General features: G+C 46.0%; 1 protein-coding gene across 3 annotated transcripts in view; it reads left to right on the top strand.

Moving 5' to 3' along the window:
* Positions 1-11,217: 11,217 nt before the first annotated feature.
* OPTN (optineurin) overlaps positions 11,218-24,755 on the top strand; it is a 44,364-nt gene continuing 30,826 nt past the window's right edge. For all 3 annotated transcript variants that reach the window (XM_064479515.1, XM_064479514.1, XM_064479516.1), the window contains exons 1-4: positions 11,218-11,376; positions 17,462-17,638; positions 18,293-18,495; positions 23,972-24,154. In XM_064479515.1, coding sequence (XP_064335585.1) covers positions 17,473-17,638; positions 18,293-18,495; positions 23,972-24,154 — 552 coding nt within the window. In that variant the 5' untranslated portion in view covers positions 11,218-11,376; positions 17,462-17,472. The remainder of the gene's footprint in view (positions 11,377-17,461; positions 17,639-18,292; positions 18,496-23,971; positions 24,155-24,755) is intronic.

A 24,755-nucleotide genomic window follows, 5' to 3' on the forward strand; every position in this document is an offset into this window, starting at 1 on the left:
CCAGTGCCGCCCTGTCGGGGCGACTGAAACAGGCCAGGCTCCCCTTTTCCTTGTTAAAGATTCTCCCCTCTTCTAGGTTGTTCCCCTTGTGACAAAATGCTAGTTATATAGGGATCATCTCTGTTTCTCTATTTCCTTTTCTTAAAATTGATTTTTATTTATTTTTTATTGAAGTTTTTTTTTTTTGAAGTATAGTCAGGTTACAATGTTGTGTCAGTTTCTGCTGTACAGCACAAGGTTTCAGTCATATATGTACATACATACGTTCCTCTGCATGTTCTTTTTCACCATAGGCTGCTTACAAGACATTGAATCTAGCTCCCTGTGCTCTACAGAAGAAATGTGCTGTCTATTTTATATGTAGCAATTAGTATCTGCAAATCTCAAACTCCCAATTTATCCCTTCCCACCCTCTGTCCCTCAGTATGGTAACTAAGTTTGTTTTCTATGTCTGTGAGTCTGTTTCTGTTTTGTAAAGAAGTTCATTTGTGTCATTTTTTCTAGATTCTGCATGAGTCATATGTGGTTTTTTTTTTTCCCTCTTTCTGGCTTCACTTAGAATGACAGTTTCCAGGTCCATCCATGTTGCAGCAAATGGCGTTTTTTAATGGCTGTGTGGTATTCCATTGTATATATACCATTTCTTTTTCCAGTCATCTATTGATGGACGTGTAGGTTGCTTCCATGTCTTGGCTGTTGTAAATACTGCTGCTGTGAACATTGGGGGTGCACGTATCTTTTCAAGTTAGAGTTTTCTCTGGATATATGCCCAGGAGTGGGGTTGCTGGGTCATAGGGTAAGTCTATTTTCAGTCTTTTGAGGAATCTCCATACTGTTTTCCACAGTGGCTGCACCAAACTACGTTCCCACCAGCAGTGTAGGAGGGTTCCCTTTTTTTCACAGCCTCATCAGCATTTATCATTTGTGGACTTTTTAATGATGGCCATTCTGACTGGTGTGGGATGATACCTCATTGTAGTTTTGATTTTCATTTCTGATAATTAGTGATATTAAGCATTTTTTAAAAATGTGCCCATTGGCTATTTGTATGTCTTCATTGGAGAAATGCTTGTTTAGTTCTTCTGCCTATTTTGGATTGGGTTGTTTGTTTGTTTGTTTGTTATTAAGCTGTATGAGCTGTTTGTATATTCTAGAAATTAAGCCCTTGTCATTCATACCATTTGCAAACATTTTCTCCCATTCCTTAGGTTGTCTTTTTATTTTTTTGCTTCTGGTTTCCTTTGCTGTGCAAAAAAGGCTGTGAATTTGATTTGGTCCCATTTATTTTTCCTTTTATTTCTATTGCTTTGGGAGACTGACCTAAGAAAACATTGCTTTATGTCAGAGAATGTTCTGCCTATGTTCTTTTACTGGAGAACTATGGTACCTTGTTCTATGTTTGTCTTTAATCCATTTTGAGTTTGTTATTGTGTGTAGTTTGAGTGTCCAACTTCATTGATTTACACGCGGCTGCCCAGCTCTTTCCCAGCACCACTTGCCGAAGAGACTGTCTTTACTCCATCGTATGCACTTGCCTCCTTTGTGGAAGATTACTTGACCATAGGTATGTGAGTTTACTTCTGAGCTCTCTGTTCTGTTCCATTGATTGTACCTCTGTTTTTTGTGCCAGTACCACGTGGTATGGGTTACCGTAGCTCTGTAGTATGTCTCCTGCTTCGTTCCCTTTCCTCAGTACTACTTCGGTACTTCTCGCTGTTTTGTGATTCCATATAAATTTCAGGATTTGTTCTAGTTCTGAGAAAAACGTCCTGGGTAATTTGATAGGGATTGCGTGAAATCTGTAGTTGTCTTGGGTGGGTAGTATGGTCATTTTGTTGAGTACTATGCTGGCTGTGGGTTTGTCCTAAATAGCTTTTATTATGTTGAGCTATGTTCCCTCTATACCCACTTTGGTAAAAGAGTTTTTTGTTTTGTTTATTGTTTTGTTTATCATGAATGGATGTTGCATTTTATCAAATGCCTTTTTTTTTTTTTGCATCTGTTGAGATGACTGTGATTTTTGTCCATTCCCTCATTGATATGGTATCACATTGATTGACTTGTGTGTGTTGAACCATCCTTGTGTGAATCTGACTTGATGATGGTGTATGATCTTTTTTTATGTGCTGTTGGATTCTGTATGCTAATACTTCGTTGAGGACTTTTGCATCTATGTTCATCAGTGATATTGGCCTGTAATTTTCTTTTTTAGTAGTGTCTTTGGTTTTGGTGTCAGGGTGATGGTGGCTTCACAGAATGAGTTTGAGAGTGTTCCCCTTCTTTAGTCTTTTATTTTTAGTGGGGGAAGGTAATTAGGTTATTTATGTAATGGCAGTACTGGAGATTGAACCCAGGACCTCGTACATGCGAGGCATGAGCTCTACCACTGAGCTGTATCCCCCCCCTTTAGTCTTTTGGAAGAGTTTGTGAAGGGTTGGTTTGAGCTCTTCTTTTGTATGTTTGATAGAATTCCCCAGTGGAAGCCATCTGGTCCTGGACTTTGGTTTGCAGGGAGTTTTTTAAATTACAGATTCTGTTTCACTTCTGGTGATCCGTCTATTCAGGTTATGTATTTCTTCTTGATTCAGTTTTGGTGTGCTTTATGCTTCTAGTTCACAGCATTTTCTTAGAGTTTTTTGCATTTCTGTGGTATTGGTTGTAATTCCTCTTTCATTTCTTGAACCAAGAGATTAAATCCTTAACTGTAGAACTTTAAATATCTCTTGGCACTGTTTTCACTAATGCAGTAGTGATAAGCATGGTTTGAAATGTTGCAGTAATTCTGGATACTGGGAAAAATCTGAATACATAAGAGCATTATTTAGTTTTATTTCATTTGGGTTTTCAAACAGATAAGGAAACAATATTTAATAATACTATTTAGAAATATTAGAAGCTGGTAAAAATAAATACAGCTTCACATAAAAAGAGGCACATGATTAGATAAAAACAGGAATGAAAATTCACCAATCTCAGGGCCAAAAATATAAAACAAAACAACAACAAAGACACCAGGCTACTAAAACTCAGCCAGTATTTACAAGTTTTTTCCTCCTGTTCTTTTCAGTGTCCCTTTAACACCAGTATCAGTGAAACTTGATATTAATAACAGTGCTACATGGAATAAGTTCTTTGAGTTTATACATAATCTTTTATAGTTCAGCTAGAGTTAGTAGTATGATTTGTAAGTCTCACTAGGTTTAGTAAGTATTATATAAATAGTAAAGACTTTGATCTCTTCAATGACTTTCAGTTTTAATATTAAAAAAGGAAACTAAAGTAAGTTCTTTTCTGAATTCAGTTCCTCTACCTGGACATGTAAATGTATGGAGGTGACTTTACATAGTGTCATAAAGAACGGCTCTGCAAATAACTGATCCTTAAATAGCCATAACAGTATCAGAACATGCGGAGCACACGTTTCGTTTAATTGTTTTCACAGCAGAGGCATTGCTGGGACATTAGTGAATAGAAGTCAGGAGGACTTCAGCACAGAGTCCTTTCTTACCATTGGCAACACATAGGCTTTGATCTTCGAGTTCCATGTTGTTCCAGACAGTAAAGAAGAATTCTGAAAATAAACGAAGTTACCATATTTTTCACTTAATTCACTGGTCCTGAAGATACAGAGTTGGCCTGGGTGACTGGCCCTGAAGACACACCCTGGGCCTGGGTCATTGGTGGGGAAGGCACTCCATGGGCCTCTGTCACTGGAGGAGAAGGCATATGCTGGGTCGGGTCCGTGCTGTTGAAGGCAAACCCTGGGCCTGGGTCACTGGTGCTGAATGCACACACTTGGATTGGGTCACTGGCCCTAAAGTCGCACCCTGCGACTGGTCGCTTTCGCTGATGGAATCCCTGGGCCTCTGTCACTAACTCTGAAGACAGCCACTTGGGCTCTGTTACTTGCCCTGAAGCCACACCCTGGACCTGGATCACTGTCGCTGAAGGCACACCATTTCCTGGGTCACTGACCCTGAGGTCACACCATTGACCGGGGTCACTGGCCCTAAGGCACACCCTGGGCCTAGTTCCCTCTTCCTGAAGACACACTCTCAGCCTGGGACACTGGCCCTGAAGTCACAACCAGGACCTGGATCACCGGCAGTGAAGGCACACCCTGAGCCTGGGTCAGTGGCCCTGAAGGCACACCCTGAGCCTGGGTCACTAGACATGAAAGCACATCCTGGAATTCATCATTTTCATTAAAAACACACCTTGGGCTTGTGTCACTGGGGCTGAAGGCACACCCTGGGCCTGGATCAATAGCCATGAAGGCACAACCTGGGCCTGTGTCACTGGCGCAAAATTAACACACTTGGCTTGGGTCACTGACCCTGAAGACACCATTGCCCTGGGTCTTTAGCACTGAATGCACACCCTGGACCTGTGTCACTGGTTTTAAGCCACACCCTGGCCCTGGATGATTGGACCTGAAGGAACCCTCTGGGCGTGTCAGTGGCCCTGAAGACACACTTTTGGCCTTTGTCACTGGTCCTGAAGACACACGTGTTCAGGTTCACTGGCTCTGATACACACCATTGGCCTTGGGTCATTGGCCCTGAAGGCACACCCTGGACCAAGGTCACTGGCCTTGAAGACACACACTTGGTCTGGGTCACTGGCCCTGTACACACCCTGGGCCTAGGTCACTGATGCAGAGGGCGCACCTTGGGCCTTGGTCACATGCTCTGAAGGCACACTCTTGGCCTGGGTCACTGGCCCTGAAGGCACACTCTGGGCGTGGGTCACTGGCCCTGAAGGCACACTTGCCTGGGTCACTGGTACTGAATGAGCACCCTGGGTCTGGGTTCCTCTCCCTGAAGACACACTCTCGGTCTGGGTCACTGGCCCTGAGAGCATAACCTGGGCTTGGTTCAATGGCGCTGAAAGCACACCCTCGTTCTGGGTCACTGGCACTGCAGACAGACATCAGGTTGGGTCACTGTTCCTGAAGCCACACCCTGGTCTTGGGGCACTGGCCCTGAATTCACAGCATCTTCTTGGCACTGGCCCTGAAGACACACCATGGACCTAAGTCTCTGGTGCATAGGCACACACTGGGCCTGGGTTACTGGTGAAAAAGGCACGCTGGGTTCGGGTCAGTGGCGTTGAAGGTACACCCTGGGCCTGGGTCAGTGGCGCTAAAGCACACGCTTTGCCTGTGACACTCGCGCAGAATGTATACCCTGCACCCCTGGCGCTGAAGTTACACTCTGGGCCTTGGTCTCTGTTAATGGCCACCCTTGGGCTGGGTCACTGGCATAGAAGGCACACCCATAGCCTGGGTCACTCGCAGCAGGCACATGTTTGACCTGGGTCAGCAGCCCACAGATCACACCCTGGTCCTGGGTCACAGGCACTGAAGACAGACACGGGCCTGAGTCACTGTTCCTGAAGGCACAACCTTCACCTGGGTCACTGCTCTAGAGTCACAACATTGGCCCGGTTCACTGGCCTTGAAGACACACCATTGGCCTGGGTCACTGGCCCTGAAGGCACACTCTGGGCGTGGGTCACTGGCCCTGTTCACACACTTGCCTGGGTCACTGGCCCTGAATTAGCACCCTGGGCCTGGAATCCTGGCCCTTAAGACACTCTTGTCCTTGGTCACTCACACTGGATTCACACCATTAGCCCGGGACACTGGCCCTGAAGACACACCCAGGGCCTAGATCATTGGCACTGAAGGTACACCCTGAGCCTAGGTCAATGGCCCTGAGGGCACACCCTGGGCCTGTGTCACTGGACATGAAAGCACAAGCTGGGTTTTGGTCATTTTGGTTAAAGACACACCTTGGGCTTGGGTCACTGGCGCTGATGGCAACTCTGGGCCTGGGTCACTGGCCCTGAAGACACACACTTGGCTTGGGTTACTGACCCTGAAGACACACCATTGCCCTGGGTCTTTAGCACTGAATGCACACCCTGGACCTGTGTCACTGGTTTTAAGCCACACCCTGGCCCTGGATGACTGGACCTGAAGGGACATTCTGGTCCTGAGTCATTGGTCCTGAAGCTACAAACGGGCCTGGATCACTGGCACTAAAGACACACCCTGGGCCTGGGTCATTGGCACAGACGGCACATGCTGGGCTTGTTTCACTGGCGCCGAAGGCACACCCTGGGCCTGGGTCACTGGCCTTGAGAAGCACCCGGGAGCCTGGGTCACTGGCCTTTAATCCACACCCTGGACCTGGATGATTGGACCTGAAGGAACCCTCTGGGCGTGTCAGTGGCCCTGAAGACACACTTTTGGCCTTGGTCACTGGTCCTGAAGACACACTTGTTCAGGTTCACTGGCCCTGATACACACCCTGGGCCTAGGTCACTGGTGCAGAAGGCGCACCTTGGGCCTTGGTCACATGCCCTGAAGGCACACCCTTGGCCTGGGTCCCTGGAGCTGAAGGCACACTCTGGGCGTGGGTCACTGGCCCTGAACACACCATTGGCCTGGGACACTATCCCTGAAGTCACACCTAGGGCCTAGATCACAGGCACTGAAGGCAGTCCCTGTCCCTGGGTCACACACGTCTTGCGTCACTGTCCCTGAACACACACACTTGTTCTGGTTCACTGGCTCTGATACACACCATGGGCCTTGGGTCACTGGCTCTGAAGGCACACCCTGAACCAAGGTCACTGGCATTGAAGACACACACTTGGTCTGGGTCACTGGCCCTGAAGACACACACACTGGGCGTGGGTCGCTGGTCCTGAATTAGCACTCTGGGCCTGGTTCTTTCTCCCTGAAGACACACTCTCAGCCTGGGTCACTGGCCTTGAAGACACACCTTGGGACTTGGTCATTGGTGCTGAAGGCACTCTCTGGGCCTGTGTCACTGGCAAAGAAGGCACATGGTGGGCTCAGGTGAGTGGCTTTGAAGGTACACCCTGGGCCTGGGTTACTGTCCATGAAGACACACCGTTGGCCTGGGTCACTGGCCATGAAGGCACACTCTGGGCCTGGATCAGTGGCACTTAAAGAACAGCCTGGGCCAAGGTCGCTGGCATTGAAGACACACACTTGGCCTTGGTCACTGGCCCTGAAGACACACACTTGGTCTGGGTCACTGGCCCTGATATACACCCTGAGCCTGGGTCACTGGTGCAGAAAGCACACCTTGGGCCTTGGTCACATGCTCTGAAGGCACACCCTTGGCCTGGGTCACTGGCTCTGATGGCATACTTGCCTGGGTCACTGGGCCTGAATTAGCACCCTGGACCTGGTTCCCTCTCCCTGAGACACACTCTGAGTCTGGGTCACTGGTCCTGAACACACACTGGGCCTGAGTCAGTGGCACAGAAGTAATATGGTCGGCTTGTGTCACTGGGGCTGAGGGCACACCCTGGGCCTGGGTCACTGGCGCTGTTGGCAACCCTGTGCCTGGATTGTGGCCTGAAGGCACACTCTGGGCTTGGGTTAATGGCCGTGAAACACACTGGGCCTGGGTGACTGGCCCTGAAAGCACACCCTGGGCCTGGATCACTGCCCCTAGTGTATAACCTGGGCTTGGTTTTATAGTGCTGAAGGCACACCCTCGTTCTTTGTCACTGACACTGAAGACAGACACGGGCCTGGGTCACTGGCCCCGAAGACACACACTGGGCCTGGGTCATGGCCCTGGTGGCACACCCTGGACCTAGGTCATTGGCCCTAAAGGCCCACCCTGGGCCTGGGTCACTGGCCCTGCTGACACACCTTTGGCCTGGGTCACTGGCCCTGAACACGCACGGGGCCTGGGTCACTGGCACAGAAGTAACACGCTGGGCTTGGGTCACTGGGGCTGAGGGCACACCCTGGGCCTGGGTAACTTGCCCTGAAGACACACTCTTGGCCTTGGTCACTGGCCCTGAAGACACACTTGGCCCGGGTCACTGACCCAGACAAACGTAAGAAATTCAAAGTAATCTGACTAGGAAACCAAACCCCAAAACTAAACTTGAAGGTCAGTGTCTGCACTGAACAGACCTCCCTTGAGGATGTAGGATTTGTGTTTTCCACCAGAATGTTACCAAGGACTTAAGATGTGTGGCATCCTTCAGTGTGTTATTTTAAGAAAGCTGTTATAAGTACCAGTTACAGTAGAGCACAGCCAGCTTCAGGTCAAGGACTCCATCACATAATCAGAGAGTGCTGCTGTTGTGGTGCTTGGAACAAGTCTTCTTATCCCTCCCCCCTTCTCCTGGCCCTCCCCCATGCACTGGGTACGTGGATCTTCTTCAAGGCCAGATTCTTTCATGTTGCCAAACTCCTGCAGGAAATGCATTAACCATGCCTCGCTGTGCTCATTATCCCCTGCGTTGTCGGTTTTCAGGTAGGACTGAAAACCGCATGGCTTTGGCCTCCAGGAGTAACTGGCTCCATCCCGCACTGTCACCTAAGACAGTTCCTCCAAGAATGTTGGCCAGGTAGAGGATCTGATAGCCTAGTGTATAGATGGGGAAGGTGATGGTTCTCAGGTTGAGGTTACTATTCATTTTCCAGGCGAACAAGTGAATGTTTTAGTGAATACCCAAACACACTGCTTGGCATTCACCTGAAAAGAAGCAGGACCTTGTACACCAACTCCCTTGTTTATAGAAAAGTTGGAGTCTCCCAGGCCTCCCTACGCCTTAGAAGAGCAGACTCAAACAGTTGGTTAGGACTAGCCTGCAGGCATGACCGCCTACCTCAATGATTAACTGAGATTACTCCCCCATTGTCCTTTAGAACTTTCAGGGCTGAACATCTTTAGAGATGGTTTCTGGGGGACGGATACTCGGTCTACCAGACTGCAGCCATTCTGGTTAAGTGCTTTCTTGCTTGTTACCAAGGCTGTTGCCCCCAGGATCATATCCCCGCCCCTCCCTCCACCAGAAGCCAACTACTCTTGAGACATGAGGGAAGGGGGCATGGCACAGCCATTCAAGGAATGACAGCAATTTAACACCAAAGTGGTGGAAGAGTCAACTCCCAGCTGGCCTTGAGGATGATGGTGGGAGGTTTGACGTCTAGTGGACCTTGAGCTTCACTGTGTGCTCATTGTAACAGCGTGAAGATAACGTGCCCGCAGGCGCCATGACGGTCCCAAGGCTAACAGAAAAAGGCCAAAGAATGGGCAGTGGCCCAATTCCTGGGAATCCCAGCCCCCTCCCCAGGGTAGTTGGAATGGTCCCACCTGTAGGCACGTGAAGCTACATGAAGCCCATAAAAACTGGCAACACCACACCTAGCGGGCCTTTTTTCACTCCCTCTCCTTCGGAGACGGCCTGCATTCCGTCTGTGGAGTGTGTACCTACTTTCACTTTAACCTGAGCACCCAATTCCCACACCTCTTTCCTTGCCTTTCTCTTGCCTGACACTCTACGCAGCGTGTATCTCTCTACATAAATCTACCTTTACTCAGCGGTGGCTCGCACTTGAATTCTTTCCTGCACAAAGCCAAGGACCCACACCTGGTGGGGCACGTCCCAGGGACTCAACTGAGACCTGGGACATGGCCCTCCCCTAGCCCCACATTCGTTTTTCCTGCATCACCTTCAAGGAAACAAATAATCACGTCCAGTGGTGTAAACAAAGACTGTAAATAACTTTACATCTGTTTGGGTCAGGTTTTGCCTCCAGTTGAACTAAGAAAGTCTTTGGATTCTCAGACTTTGTGGATTTTGGACCTGCATTAGAGGCTCCGTTTGACAGATAAAGAGAATGCGGCACAGCAAGATTAGGTAGCTTGTCCAAGGTCAGGTAACTAAGCAGTGGCGGGAGTAGCCAACGCTTCAGGAGCAGGTGGGTCCGGAGAAAACTACCCCCACCGGTTCCTCTACCAGAAACGCACCTCCCACCTCCCCACTCCGCGGGGCGGGGCAGCCTTGTGTATGACTCCTCCAATCCTATCCCCTCCCTGCTAAGAGTTTCTCTTGTATTCATTTTCTCTCTCTCATATGGTTTAAAACAGCAGAAGCCATTTAGAGTTGGCTCACCCCAGACACTTCTAACAGGCTCAGTCAGGGAGGGCCCCTGGGGAACTGGGTCTGAGGCAGGTGCTGATTTGCTAGCCCTCCCTGCCCTGCTCTGGGGGTTAACCTCAGGGTGGTGCTAAGGGTTGGGCAGGGAAAGCGGCTGGAACAGGAAGTCTAAATGGAGGAATTGAACCCTTCAGGATACCAGGAGAGGGCACGTCAGTCTTTTCCTGTGCGGCTTAGGATTTCTTTTCTTTTTTCCCCGTTTATGCCTAACCGGTGATCAGCTGGAACGCGCAGCAACTTGTTTCGTATCCCGCTGATTTGGGCAGCATCAGCCCCTTCATTCATAAACCAAGTTCTTCCCCCATGTGACGTCCTTGTTTTTCAGCACAAACCTGCTCTCAGACCCTCTCTCTCTTCATAGCTTCCTGGGACCCCGCCCTAAATTCTGTTTTCTTGTTTTGCAGAAAGGGCCTGTTGCCCAGAGAATCGGGGGCACTCGCTTGGCGAGACTTTGACCTCGTGGTCAGATGCCTTGTGCCGCCCGTACCCACGTCCTTGCTTATCCCTTCTCACGGTGCTTTGGATGCCAACTAGGGCGGCTCTCCCTCCCTTCTCATCTTGTTTCCTCCCTTTTCACTAGTCCTGCAGCATCTGCCCTTCTCCGGTACAGTAGATCAGTACTTCTGCTTTCCATATACAACCCGGTTCAATCCAGTAATCCCACCTGTCCACAGCACCTGAAGCATCCGCGTGTCAACGGTTGGTCTGTTCCCCAGGAACGAGAGGCCCAAAAGCATCCTGCAGGTTTTATGTTTTTAATTAAAGGTCTATTTTAAGGGCAAAATCGGGTGCAAAGGCGCGCATGCTCAGGTTTCTAGCTGTAAGGTCTTTAACAGAGATAGAGGGCTGGCTTCAAAGATGCCTTGAACAACTCCCCTCTTTACATGGGGCGCAGCGACCCCTATAGCTCTGGACTCCTTGCGGACCCCGCAGCGGGGAAGACCGAGTCGTCACATTTCATTTAATTAATAATTTATTTTAATTAACACCGTACGTCACGGTTGTCACACTGATCCCTTTCTGCAACCCGCATTAACCCACCTGCCGGCCTTGAAGCTGCCTGAGCAGCCGGCTTGGGAGGCTGTGGGCGGGGCAAGAGAGCTGAGGGGCGGGGCCTGAGGGGACGGGGCCTCGGAGGGCGGGGCGCGGGAAATTCCCCAGTGGAGGTGGGGAGGCCAGTCAGCTGTGCAGCGCTGGGCGGGGTCGCGTGGCAGCGCGTCGGCCCAAGGCTCCCGAGCTGCAACCGCCGCCGCCCCCACCCCCCGCCGGTCCCCTGATAGGCGTCTGCATCCGGATCCGGAGCCTTATCCCAGGGGCACGATGCCGAGGAAGCAGTGACCCCGAAGGAGGCCGAAGCCTGGGCGCCGGGTGAGCGGGGACAGGGGGCGGGAAGGGGCTCGGCGAGGCGGGTGACTCCCTGTCCGCCCTGGAAGCTATTCCCGCAGCTCGCTTCCCTGCGACCCGGAGCCAGTAGAGGTGGGGGTGGGGGGGTCTGGGGGATGGCGGCGCTGGGAGGGTTTCCAGGACCCGACGGATCCTGACCCTGTGCGAGAGGGCAGCGCGGGCGTCCATCCCAAAGCGCCCTTCCCCCTTTTTTACCCGCCTGGCTGGCGGCAGGTGACTTCCTTTGTAGGTTAAGGGTGCCAACCTCCCGCCGGTCGGGAATGATTATATATCCAGTTCCTCACCAAACGGGAAGTGGTTAAGGGCACACTTTTGAAAGGCGTAAAAACTACTCTCGCTTTATGAGACTGCCCGGGACACTAAAGAACTGGTTACTGCTCTGAGGTGGTGGGATTACCGAACAGCCGAAAGGAATCTTCATAAACCGTTGTGTCTAGGAGAGCATGTGTGTGTGTATATTTAGATACATACATAGAGAGTATGAATATTTGATGAGGCTGAGAACCTCAAAGGAATTGTTTGTGTTGTCGGTAATGTGTTAAGCTGGAGGCAGTAAACATCTTAAGAGAAAGTGAAACCTAGGTTCGTCCACCTGGAAAACTGTATAGAAATACATGCCACAGAACTGTTTAAGGATGAGATGGAAAATGAGACTTAGAACATCAAAGGCCTTGAATGTGGTTAAACAAGAAGAACCATTGCCCCTTTCTCTTTGCGTGAGGAAGAGAAGAGCTGGAGGCCCTGGCCAGTCCCCACCCCCTATCCTGGGACATGCCCAGTCTGTAGTGGGCTGGAGAGGTTCAGTCGCCGTGGCCAGTCCAGGGACTGCCCGGTAATGGACTGGGCAAGAGGAGTTTCAGTGTAGCCAGGAGCAAGAGGACAGTGATTAGAGAGTCTTCCAGGTGATGGGTCAGTTTTTCTATTTATGTATTGTGTACAACATTAGGAAAGTGGGGTTTGTTGGGTTTTTCCGAGTAACTGACCTCTAGCTTCATATTATGCTATGGAATTCAACTAAACTCTCCAAAACAAAACAAAACTTTACTCCTGAAAGGAATTAGTCACTGTATTACCTTCCTGTGGAATCCACACCCTTAGGTAGAGGCACATCTCTGTGTATTGAAAATAAAATGTATTTCATTCAGAAAGGAAAAAAGATTATATTAAAAGTTCTCATTGTTTTCACTTTGATATGTGTATGTGGATTGAGTAATGGAATATATGTTATGAAATGATATCCAGATGTCTTTGTAGAGATATTTTTAAAATAGTACTAATTTTCAAAGTAAGTCTTAAAAGTTGAGTTCAAGAATCTGGAAATAAGTCCCACAGAACTATAGGAAAAACATATACTAGCATGTCAGGTTTGTCATCTACAAAGCAGAAAGTGTTTTACAAATGTAAGACTTTAAAGTACCTTGTTACACTGTATTTTCATTTCATTTCAACAGACATTTACTGAGCCCTGTTCTCGGTGTGCCAGTCTCTAGGAAGAAATAGAATAGAGACCCTCACTTAGGTTTGATGGGAGGATAGACTGGCCTGGGATGATTACGGTACTTTGCAGAACAGGACTAAGGAGGTGAGACACAAAGTGCCACTGAGTGCTCAGAGGAAGGAACAGGTCATTTTACACAGGACATCTATTTGAGCTGGACATTAAACTGCCCAGTAGGTGTTTGCCAGGGAACAAGTGGGTCATAGCATCTCAGGGAGGGTCGAAAAGCAAAGGAAGGCAGGGAACTGTGAGCTATTTAATGTGCCTCAGGGCTGAGTGGCATGGTGACAGGAGATGATATGAATGGCTAAATGGGGGCTGGACTCTGAAAGGCCGTGTTTGTCTTGCTCGGGAGCTGGAACTCTGTCTGTATAGGAACGGCTTTAAGCAAGCGGATGCCCTGGTACTAGGAAAGAAACCATGGAGGTCGTGGGGCTGCAATGGAAAGAGAGGAGTCAGACCATGGGGTAAACTATGAAAATTCTTCAGTAAGTATTTGTTGAACTCACATGTATGTCAGGTAATGTTCTAGGTGCTAGGGACCCAGCGCTGGACAATACAGGCAAAAATCCTCTACTCTGTGGAGAACAACACTGCTGTAGTCCAGACAAGACCAGAAGGGCCCCACCTGAACTGGTGGGGATTGAGAGGAGGGGGAAGTAGTGGGACCCGTTAGACTTGGGGGGAAGAGGAAACAGGAAGAATCAAGCATAATTCCCAGGTGCCTGCCTTGGGTGATAAGAGTTAAATCTGTTTCCATATTCTAGATATTAGCAGTTACAAAGTCCAACTACCATTTCTGGCATTAAAAGGCAGGGTTTCTTTTACCTCCTTAACAGGATATACACTTTACTTCTGTTTCCAGAGTGATGATGAGCTTAGCTTGTGCAATCTTGGAATCTTCCTCAGTCCCCTTGAAAACCCAGACTAGAATTTGCCAGTAGCCAACTATTGTGTCTGATCAGGTCTTCACTGTTTAAAACTAATTATCCATGGGGGGTTGAACTTACGAATACTTAATCAGCAAATTTGGCGACTCAGCCACCCTAGGGTAAGGGCCTGCCTTTGTTCCATGTTACTCCTGCTGGTCCAATTTCCAGTGGGTGGAGGTCCCTTTCAGGCAGATTTCTGTTTGATACAGAATGACTTTCTGGCAGTAAGAACTGTCCTGTGACAGAACGGGCGGTTGCCTGCTAAGGTCATGTGCTCATTTTCTCTGTCACTGAGGTCATTCAAGCCTGGTCTGTAAGACCATCTACCACGGAAATTAGACATTCTTGCACTGAATAAGAAGATGTGCTGGATCATTTTTAAGACCAACTCAGGAATGAGACTGAAGCTCATGACTATGAAGTCAAGTCACTGCTATGATTACTTGACTTCTACAATTAAGAAGGATAATTGTAATCAGGAATTCAAATAGCAGATCCGAGGATAAAATCTAGATTTTGCTTTTGCTAGTCCACCCTTTCGGGTAGTTCCCATTCTTCCTCGTTGGTGAAATCTTGACAAATCCTGTGCTAAATAAATTCACCCTTCTGTCGGTCAAAAATATCTTTGCTTAGAAATGATGCATTTCAGATCTAGATTGATTGGATTTTTATGAGAAATCCTGTTATTAGATAGAAACTTGGAGTAAATGGCTTAGTTCCAGTTTCTGTAACCTTTGAAGATGTGTGCAAGGCTTTATAATGCATCTCTGTGTTTCTCAATTGAAAATGGGTCAAGGTAATGCTAAGAATTTAGAGAACTCAGCTTTTCTCTAATGGGCATTCTACCAGTAGACACCTCATATATGCACTGAACTGTGATAGCTCCTAATGACACCCCCCTCAAATAATCTAAAATCGTAAGATGCGCTTAGAGTCACCAAAAATCAATTAAATTGCTTTTCGTAAAAGTTTGGCTATAAGTATTTATGTGCTTATGTTTGGCATTTATGCTTTTTATTTACTATGACATTTGAATTACCAAATAATTTTTCCTGAAAATGCTGCATAACAAAGAGTCCACTCTAACTGGGACGGGCATGGGTATCAGTGAGAGAGAGCAGCATGGCCATGAAGGCACTGAAGCGGATGTGGTGAACAGTCGAGGCTGGACTGTGATCTTCCTAGAATCTTAAGAATAATTTTCACAGAGCTTCTGAGCTGAAAGCAACCATAATGATCACCATTTGCTAGGCAAGTCAGTAAATCATCACCAGAGGTCAGGTGAGTTCTCAAGGTCACACATCTGGCTAGTGGCACCCAGTTTATTTTTCTACTATCTCCCTTAGGATAACCCTGCTTTTTTTTTTTTTCTCATGTCCTTATAAATTCTGGGCAACTGGAAAAAGTTGATAACTAGAACCAGTTTTAACTGTTATGGTTGTGCCTCAAGTGTGGGTGGAGATATAAGGGAAAGTCAAGGAGGAAAAATACCTGAAGGGACTATCTCCTCTCCCCTCCCCTTCACCTCTTCTCTCCCCCTTTCCTCACCCGTCCCCTCCCGTCTCTTCTCTCCCCCTCCTCTCCTTCTGTCCCTTTCCTCTCTCTTGGAAAAGCCATTAAGGAGAAATGTGTGCCTATAATAAAATGAAACCAGACACATCTCTAGATATCTGCTTAGATAGTTAAAAAAAAACAAACCTGTTAAATGCTTCCATTTACTTTTGCAAAGCACAGTCTAATCATTGAATACCTGAGGAAATTTAATGTTGACAACTGAATGATACACATTACAAGCATTTTATCTTTGTCTGTGTTATTTAGTAAAAATCCTTTTTTATGAAATGTTAGCTCTAACATCATAACTGTGCAAAAATGAGTTTAACGGAAAGCCAGAAACTGATTTTATTCAAATTATTTTATCCAAATTATTTTATAGGGGAAAACAAAAGCAGTCTATTCTGGTCACCTAACGCGAAGAGGTGACACACTTCGCCCTGTACCTCAGCTGCTCTAGAGATGTCACACAGGCCGCAGTGCCAGGGGCGGGGGCGTTGGGCTGACAGGAGGACAAGTACTTTCAGACCAAGAGCAGGTCGCCAGGCTGTGGGTTCCAGGAGGCCTCCAGAGAGCCCAGGGATTGCATGCTGTCGGAATGGGGGGTGCTCTGCACTCCCAGGGACTGGTGTGTTGTAATATATGGGCACTAACATATGGTGGCTTCACCAGCTTCTGCCCTAACAGGCACAGGGACTTAAAAATCATAATGGATGCTTCCCTTGTGGTCTCTTAGAGAAACAGCCATTTGTCCTCTGCCCTCCTGGTGGTGGTGGCAGGTTCTACTGGTGTATGTGGGAACTTCTAGGGACAAGGTTCTTTGGACAAAGTGAAAATTGAAGTCAGTAGTAAATTCTTTGCAAGCAATTCATTGACTCTTATTGCTGAGAAGAAATAGGACAAAAAAAATCCTTCTGGTGGCCTTGGTTATTTCTTTAAGATTTTTGATAGTGTGCGATGGCTGAATGGAGTGGAATGTGGACTCTGGGCGAGTTACGTGGGCCAGTCTCCCATGTTCATCTAGGGAGCGCTCACAGGGTTGTGAGGCTGTGACACAGGACGGATCGGAGAGCACTGCGCTCTCCTCATCCTCCAGTGATGGATGCAGTGACTTTGCAGTTCCTCATGAAAAGGCATAATCATCATCTTCGTGAAAAAGAAAATGTGTGCCCGCAGCATTAGATTTCAACGTTTGCCCAGGTGGTAGGCCAGAGAGTAGGACAGTTGGGGTACACCCGTGTATCTTATTTATGGACACATTGACTGCTCTACAAAATAAAGTGGAATGCTTAAACTGCTCTCAGAATAGGCAGCCACTAAGCCAGACCTTCTGTCTTTTCAGTGTGCTTTGCAGAAGTATCGCATATGGAAGCCTAAGTATCCAGTGGTACGTTCACCGTATGACAGGGCTGGGTTTGGGAACCATCCTGAATGCTCCATTGAGCTTCTAAGTGACCTTGGATGACCCATAAAGCGTCTGTGAGCTCAGCTCCATCACTCAAATAGCTGTTTAGTTGAGTTTTAGTGAGGATTAGAAACTGACCCTCTGGTGCACTGAATCAGCTCACAATAAGCATCCAAAATATGTCAGTTCTCCATTTCCTTTTAGCCAAAAATACAAGAAATAAAATGTGGAGTTTTTTAAATAGTCAATTATTGAGATATGATCCACATCCTATACAATTCACCCAAAATGTGGAGATTTGAGCTTAAAGATTTTCTTGGGAAAATCGATTTAATTTGCCCATATCTACAAATATATCATAGAAACCCTCTTGAACGCCTCACATTAGGATTCCTGGTCATCATATTATACCCATCTCTTCCTGCTCCATCTCCCACATCCTCACTTTATATCCCTTTCTATGCCCTTATACACAGACATACAAACTGAAGCTAGGATGGACCTTTGTTGTTTAAAAGAAAGAATCAAGATTGTTTGAGATATGATGGGAGAGAAAGTCCGCACCTTCTAGGATACTTACCAGTGCCCGCATGTGGGTTTGTGGGACTTGTGGGGACCCCTTGCAGAGGGGGATGTTTCTACTTTGTGGCTTTTCCGTAGGAACTGCTGCCATGTCCCACCAACCACTCAGCTGGCTGACCGAAAAGGGGGACAGCCCCAACAAGACCACAGGAAATGGACCCCCCAATCTGGCTCACCCAAACCTGGACACGTTCACCCCGCATGAGCTGCTGCAGCAGATGAGAGAGCTTCTAATCGAGAACCATCAGCTCAAAGGTGAGCGACACCTGGCCCAGGTGTCTCCACTCCCCCCGGGCCTTCGGAACGCCATCCCTTGGTCATAGGCTTGTAGGCGAGCTCCCTTCTCTGCACCTGGTTCCCTGTGGGGAGAAAGAGCATAGAACTGCTTTTAATGCTAAAACTACTCCCACTGTTTACTTTTGGATGCAGGTAGGAATTAAAGTACTGTATGTATCTCAGGGAAATGACATAATGACATTTAGCCCATTTAAAAGGAAAAAGGAAAAAAGGCTGCTATTCTTACAGAGTCAGTCCTAAATATCACCTTAAGAGAAAGTATTCTAGTATCTCCAGCCATGGCTTTCAGCAGGACCAGTGTTGGAATCCAGGAGTGATGGACCTCAGTCTATCTAGCTGTTCATAGGCATTTTGTTACAATAAATCAGCAAAATCCATTTTATTTTCTTGGACTTTTGAGGACTAGAAATGACATTAGACCTGCTAGTCCTGTCTGGAAGCAGAAACCACTCATCTTGCTACACAGCCTTTCCAGCTGACCCTTGGGCCCAGGCCGAGCTTGGCGTTGTGAGATGCAGAGCTACATGGTGAGATGGTCTCCAGGGAGGTCCTGTTCATGACACCAAGTCCAGTCCCCTGGTGTGTGACACTCTCCCTCTGAACCCCATGCAGAAGCCATGAAGCTAAATAATCAAGCTATGAAAGGGCGATTCGAGGAACTTTCAGCCTGGACAGAGAAGCAGAAGGAAAAACGCCTCTTTTTTGAGACCCAGAGCAAAGAAGCCAAAGAGCACCTAACAGCTCTGAGTCGTGAAAATGAAAAACTGAAGCAAGAACTTGGAAAGCTAAAAGAGAAAACAGAAAGGTCCTTCCAGGTGAGCAGACCGATCAGTCGTGGTTTTATTCTGTTAATATGTGTAGTGGGATCTTACTTGTCTAGACGTCTAGATCAAAACCGTTCATAGTTCAGACTAGATGGATGTTATGCATTATCTTCAAAGAAGAGTTCTTGATGAGAAGATTGGTTGCAATTTTTTTTTAAGTACAGTCAGTTACAATGTGTCAATTTCTAGTGCACAGCACAATGTCCCAATTATGCATGTATGTACATCTATTCATTTTCATATTCTTTTTCTTAAAGGTTATTACAAGATACTGAATATAGTTCCCTGTGCTATGCAGAAGAAACTTGTTTTTTTTAATCTATTTTTATATATAGTGGCTAACATTTGCAAATCTCAAACTCCCAAATTTATCCCTTCCCACCTCCTTTTCCTGGTAACCATAAGATTGTTTACTATGTCTGTGAGTCTGTTTCTGTTTTATAGATGAGTTCATAGTGTCCTTTTTTTCTCTTTTTTTTAAGATTCCACATATGAGTGATGTTATATGATATTTTTCTTTCTCTTTCTGGCTTAGTTCACTTAGAATGTTGATCTCTGGGTCCATCCATGTTGCTGCAAATGGCATTATTTTATTCTTTTTATGGCTGAGTAGTATTCCGTTGTATAAATGTACCACAGCTTCTTTATCCAGTCGTCTGTCAACGGACATTTAGGTTGCTTCAGTGTCTTGGCTATTGTATATAGTGCTGCTGTGAACATTGAGGGAGATTGGCTACAACTTTAAGGGTGATATATAAGCTCTGATGGAGGAAAGAAATGTGAAAAGCTTTGACCATGTTGATTAGAGTCAAAAGAATGTTATGGTTTAAATCAATATTTTGGATTCATTATTGATAGTATGGAAGGACCTCTGCCTCGAACCATCCAAGTGTTAGTTTTTAGTTTATGTCTTTGATATAGAATTGCATTTAAAGAATCTGTTACTCAGAATTTTCTCGTATCGACTTTGTCCTTTCTCTCAGTCTAAAATAGATTCCTTACTTTATGCTTTACATTTACTTTTTGAAAATGGTTTGACAACTGTCATGTTGTGACATGAGGCTATAGGATTGCCACATTTCCACTGACCCAGAGAACCTGAGAAATGTGCTCACACCTGAGAATGGGTATCAGTGATGTTACTGAAAAAGCAAATCAGAGCACATTTGAATCCTCTGCTCATAGGTTAAGGCTTACTGGGTATTTGTTTAGATGAACATCTGAGGTTCATTTTCTTCCAAACCTAGAAGTTAACAGCTTTAGGGAGGATGGAGCACTGAGTTGATTCTTGGATAGCAGTGATTTTTCTTTATTTTTTATTTGGCTTACAATATTCTGTTAGTTTCAGGTGTACAGCAGAGTGATTCATATATATATATATATATATTCAGATATATATATACTTTTTTCAGATTATTTTCCATTATTGGTTATTGTAGGATATTGAGTATAGTTCCCTGTGCTCTACAGTAAATCCTTGGTGCTTCTCTATTTTATGTATGGTGGTTTGTATCTGTTAATCCCATACTCCTAATTTATCCCTCCCCTCTTCAGTGATTTTTCTTGAGACTTTACCTTGAGCTTTGTCGATGACGAATTTCTTAAATGGGTAAAGAATACAAGCAAAGAAATAAAATGGAAAGAAAATTATGAAAACGGGATAATAGAATAATCTAAGGAATTAAAAGTTGTTTAGAAAAAAATCATAGCTTATATCAAGCATCTTACTCCAACTCCTGCTCATGGGACAGTGAAAACATTCTGCTTTAATAAATTTGTGTTTGTATTGGAAATGTTTCACTGTTGATAAGATTTGTCACATCTGAGGCTTCAACTTGTCTTACAGTTCAAAGAGCATTAAGCTACTTCTTTGAGGGAAACCTCTCATTGTCTAAATATTCTTGGGGTAGAATACTTGAAGAAATGACCATCTGGGGTATATGAGTAATTTTCTGCTCTCTGGAAGAAGACATCTTAATTGTTTTCCTCTCTTGGCTTTTGGGATATGTGGGCTCACAGTTGGCTTCAGCCTGCTGGGGCCTACCACACTGAAGCCAAACTTCCAGAAGCAGTTCATCTGTCTGAGATAGTCTACCTGGAGGTCTTCTTAAAAGGTCCCAGAATTGGAAGAAGTTGAGATTAGAAGCTGGAGCTCTGGACAGCTTCTCTCAATGCAGGGGATCAGCTGAAGCAAGTTACAAGCAGGACTCAGAAATGAGTCATTGGGACAAAGAGACACTCAGGACTCTTAAAAACCATTGGTCATTGTGGGTTCATCACCAGTCATGGGTTCTGGCTGGCAGAAGTCCCACTGAGACAGAATGAATTACTTGAGACTCTGTGGAAAAAGTCAAGAGAGCGAGAGGGAGTCGGGAGCCAACTCCACGAACCTCTCAAATGCTCCCACATTTATTGTGTACAATCAAAGAAGAAATCACTAACAGTTGTGTGATGGAATGCAGGAATTTAGGGAAAGACAGGGTGGGATCGAGATTGTAGAGTCTGGCTCAAGGTCAGAAGACCCTTTATGTTTTGGTAAGTCATGTTCGCGTTGGCCGTTGGCACCAGCGAGCCTTACAGCTTATCAGGGCGGAATGTATGAGAAGCAGCTGCTTAACAACACTTTTCGTGGACTCAGGTGGCTGTGCCTGTCTTAGGTTGCCCCCCTCAGGGGATCTTACCCTTAATTGGCTAACCAGCCTTCTCACCTCTGAGTTTGAAGCTTTTTATAACTTGTTTACCATTCCGGCCCAAGACTCATTCCTTTGGTCCCACAGTCGGGGGCCTACAGTTTACCTTTAGGAAAGTCATGGGAAGAAGGGAGTAAGATACATCCTTATAGATATGTTAGAGCAGACCAAGAGACCAGCCAGTTCCTTGCTTTGGGGATAGAAGACTATCTAACAGCAGGCACGCCCAGCATTTATAGCTGAGGGCTTGAGTCATTGCTTTGCAACAGCAGAGTGCTATCCAAAACCTCAACTATGCAAGCAAGGCAGTTACTAAGGACGTTTGCTCTTCTTTAAGGAGACAAGCGGCTGGGGTCTGTTATAATTTGTTAACCCAATCTTGGGCTCCCACAGGTCATCAGCTTTCTCCCCACAAACTGCCTCCCAGGCCCACCGCTTGCCTCTCTGGCTCTTTTCTAATTTTTGTTTCATGTACAACTTGTGGTGATTTTTAAAGTTTAGGCCCTCATCTTCCTGATTTACTAAGGCTCTCAAGGCCTCAGATTTTCCTCTCTCATGCTGGCGCCTCTTTGCTGCTTCTTCTGCAAGGACTCCCCCAAGCCACAAGGGCCTCATGCGTGTTCTGCGCCACACAAGGGAAGAGAAGAGGGAATCTCCTTAGGAGATCTGCCTTCTGATCCCCAGGGTGAGGCCGAGGCATGTTCTGTCCTGATTTCACTGCACTGTACATCATGATCTCTGAAGAGTACTTTTTAACTTTTAACTACAGATTGCTAGGTGAAGGTCGTTAGAAAGACTTATTTTTGGATTACAGAGTGGCATGTCAGCCTGAGCACATTTCCAGGACAGCCAGGCACAAAGACAGAGAAATTGTTGTTTCACAAAAGCCAATCAATTTTAAGTGCACAAAGTGATGAAAGACATAATAAGTAATGGAATTGGACTTGAGAAGAAACCCTGGGAGTTTAGTCCAGGAAGGCAGTGGGCAGAGCCTTAACAGAGCAATGGAGAGAAATTTAAAGTGTCACACCTCACAAGGTGTTTTATAGCCAAATAAGTAGATCCACAATTTCCCACGGATGATAAGAGAGCCTCACAATTGTAAAAAAGAATTAACACGATAGCGGAGATTCTGGAGTCATGGCCTTATATCCCTGATCCTCAGACACTTATTTAAAACTCTATTTCCTTCCTTTGTGCCAAGGTGGTTTTTAAAAACCTGTTCTGCACAGCGTCCTCAGGGAGGTCGAGAGGGTGGATATGAAGATTCCTAACAAGAAATCTGACAGTCTTGCCCTTACCTGCTGCTTTCTGGTTCCAGGCTAGGCAGTGCCTTTCCCTTTAAGTCTTCAAATGTATGTTTCTTTGCTCTGAGTCATTCCCAGGAGAGACAGCACAGGCTTTGCACCTTTCCTTGCACACTTAACTCTTCAGTTTTACAATGAGTTGCTTTTTTTCTAAAGCCTGTGGGAGTTTCCTAGCAAGGGAATGCTCCAGATAAAGGCAGAGTCCAATCCCACTGGGGTGAGGGGCACGTCCATGCTGCAAGTTACTACCTACCCCTCACCTTTGCATACTTCCTGCACTAGCTGGCTTATGGTCATGGTCCATACACACGCCTTTCTGATAATTTTTTGATCCTGCTGTGAGCCTTTGGGCCTGTGCACTGTTCATGAGGAAATCTACAGGGTGTGGGTGTGTGAATTTTCTGTGTGTTGCAATCCTCTGATATCTCAAGTGTACATATTTCTGGTGGCACCTTGTCCATGAGAGCAGTGAGGGGAGAAATCAGAGGGGCCGAGAAGGGCACAGCTGGAAGAGACCAGAAGAGATCATGTGGTATCATGTCTTTCTTTCTGACCCAAGATAACTGAAGCCAAGACATTCAGTGAATCTTCACAAGGCGACACAGGCACTGATTAGCAGTGAGAGCTAGACTCTCCCTTCTCCCAAGTGAAAACCCCACATGGAAACAGGCGCTTTCTCACATGTCTTTGTTCCACGTAGTAACTGCAACAGGATGGACACAACGTGACATTAGGGAAATATTACTGTTTTCGTCTTTGTCTTTCAGTTTTCAGTTTTATTAGGTAGAATTGTTATAATTTGACTGTACATACACAATGTATTGCATATAAATAGAGAAATATTAATATTTATTTAGGCCGAACTTTAATTTTTCCACTTTTAGTACCAGCCTCTGAATTTTCAGTTTTCTTATTTCTCACCGGACTTATTTTCTGGCCATTTGAAAACACCAACATAGAGTATTGTGGCAACCAGACTATGCCTGGGAGAATTTCAGACATTTCGTTGTGTTTTGCCATTACTATACAGTCATGCCCTTGGTGCTCTGGCTTCTAAGCAGACATGCCAAGTGTGGGGAGGCTAGGAGTGAGTATGCATTTGTAGGGAGAAGGAAAAGGCAAGAGGTTGAGTTGTGGCAGCTGTTTGTCCTTCTTTTCTGGAATTTTTGACTACAGCTTACAAGTGGACCATTGCCAAAGTCTGTTTGGTTATTTTCTTATCAGATTATTTCAACATGATGAGGAAGCCTTTCTTGTCATGAGGTTATTTTACTTTTCTGTTATTTGCATACAATAAAATAATGTAAAATTTTCTAGTTTAAATGGTATGTCAAAATCGATTGCCAAGGAAAAGCTAGAATTCCCTACTGTAAAGCATAGCTTTCTTGCCAGTGGGTGTGGGGACACTCGAGCTTGATGGCCGAGTCCTTAGTTTGACTCATTAATTACTTTGCTCCTCATCCTTTCCAGGACCTCTCTGGGGACCCCAGGGTCCCCAGAGCAGAAGCAGAACAGGAAGCAGAACAGCTGAAGGCCCAGGTGACACGCCTTCAGGCTGAAAAGGCAGATCTGCTGGGCATCGTGTCTGAATTACAGCTCAAGCTGAGCTCAGGCGGCCCTTCTGAAGACTCCTTTGTTGAAATCGGAATGGCTGTGAGTGTGGTGGTTTTGCTTTTTTCCTTTTAATTGCATTATACTCAGTTTACCGTGTTGTGTCAATCTCTGGTGCCCGGCACATGTTTTCAGTCACACGTGAATATACATATACTCGTTTGCATATTCTTTTTCACCGTGAGCTATTAGAAGATCTTGACTCTGTTTTCCCTGTGCTGTACAGTATAAACTTGTCTATCTATTCTATACCTCCCTGTCAGTATCCATAAATCTCGAACTCCCAGTCTGTCCCTTCCCATCCCCTCCCCCTGGTGGTTTTGGTTTTGTTTTAAGCAAGTTACAAACCTCACCTGGACAATTCAGGATATCGCTATTTCCTTTTGACACAAGGAAGCCAAATAGTGGGGACATTTCAGCACAGCCAACATAGATGTATAACAGACTGCTTATGGTTATCAGAGCTGAAATGGAAAATACTGATTACCTTTTATGACCAAAGAGATAATCCTTTTTCCCCCTAATTTGTCCTGACAAATTTATGTGACTGACCTAAAAAAAAAAGAAAAGAAAAGAAAAGAAAAAAGGCATAAACTTTTTCAGCCTAGGTCTTAAAGCTGTGTTTAGCATTTCACTTAGGTAA

The sequence above is a fragment of the Camelus dromedarius genome, chromosome 26 (assembly GCF_036321535.1).
Source record: "Camelus dromedarius isolate mCamDro1 chromosome 26, mCamDro1.pat, whole genome shotgun sequence".
NCBI classification, from domain to species: domain Eukaryota; kingdom Metazoa; phylum Chordata; class Mammalia; order Artiodactyla; family Camelidae; genus Camelus; species Camelus dromedarius.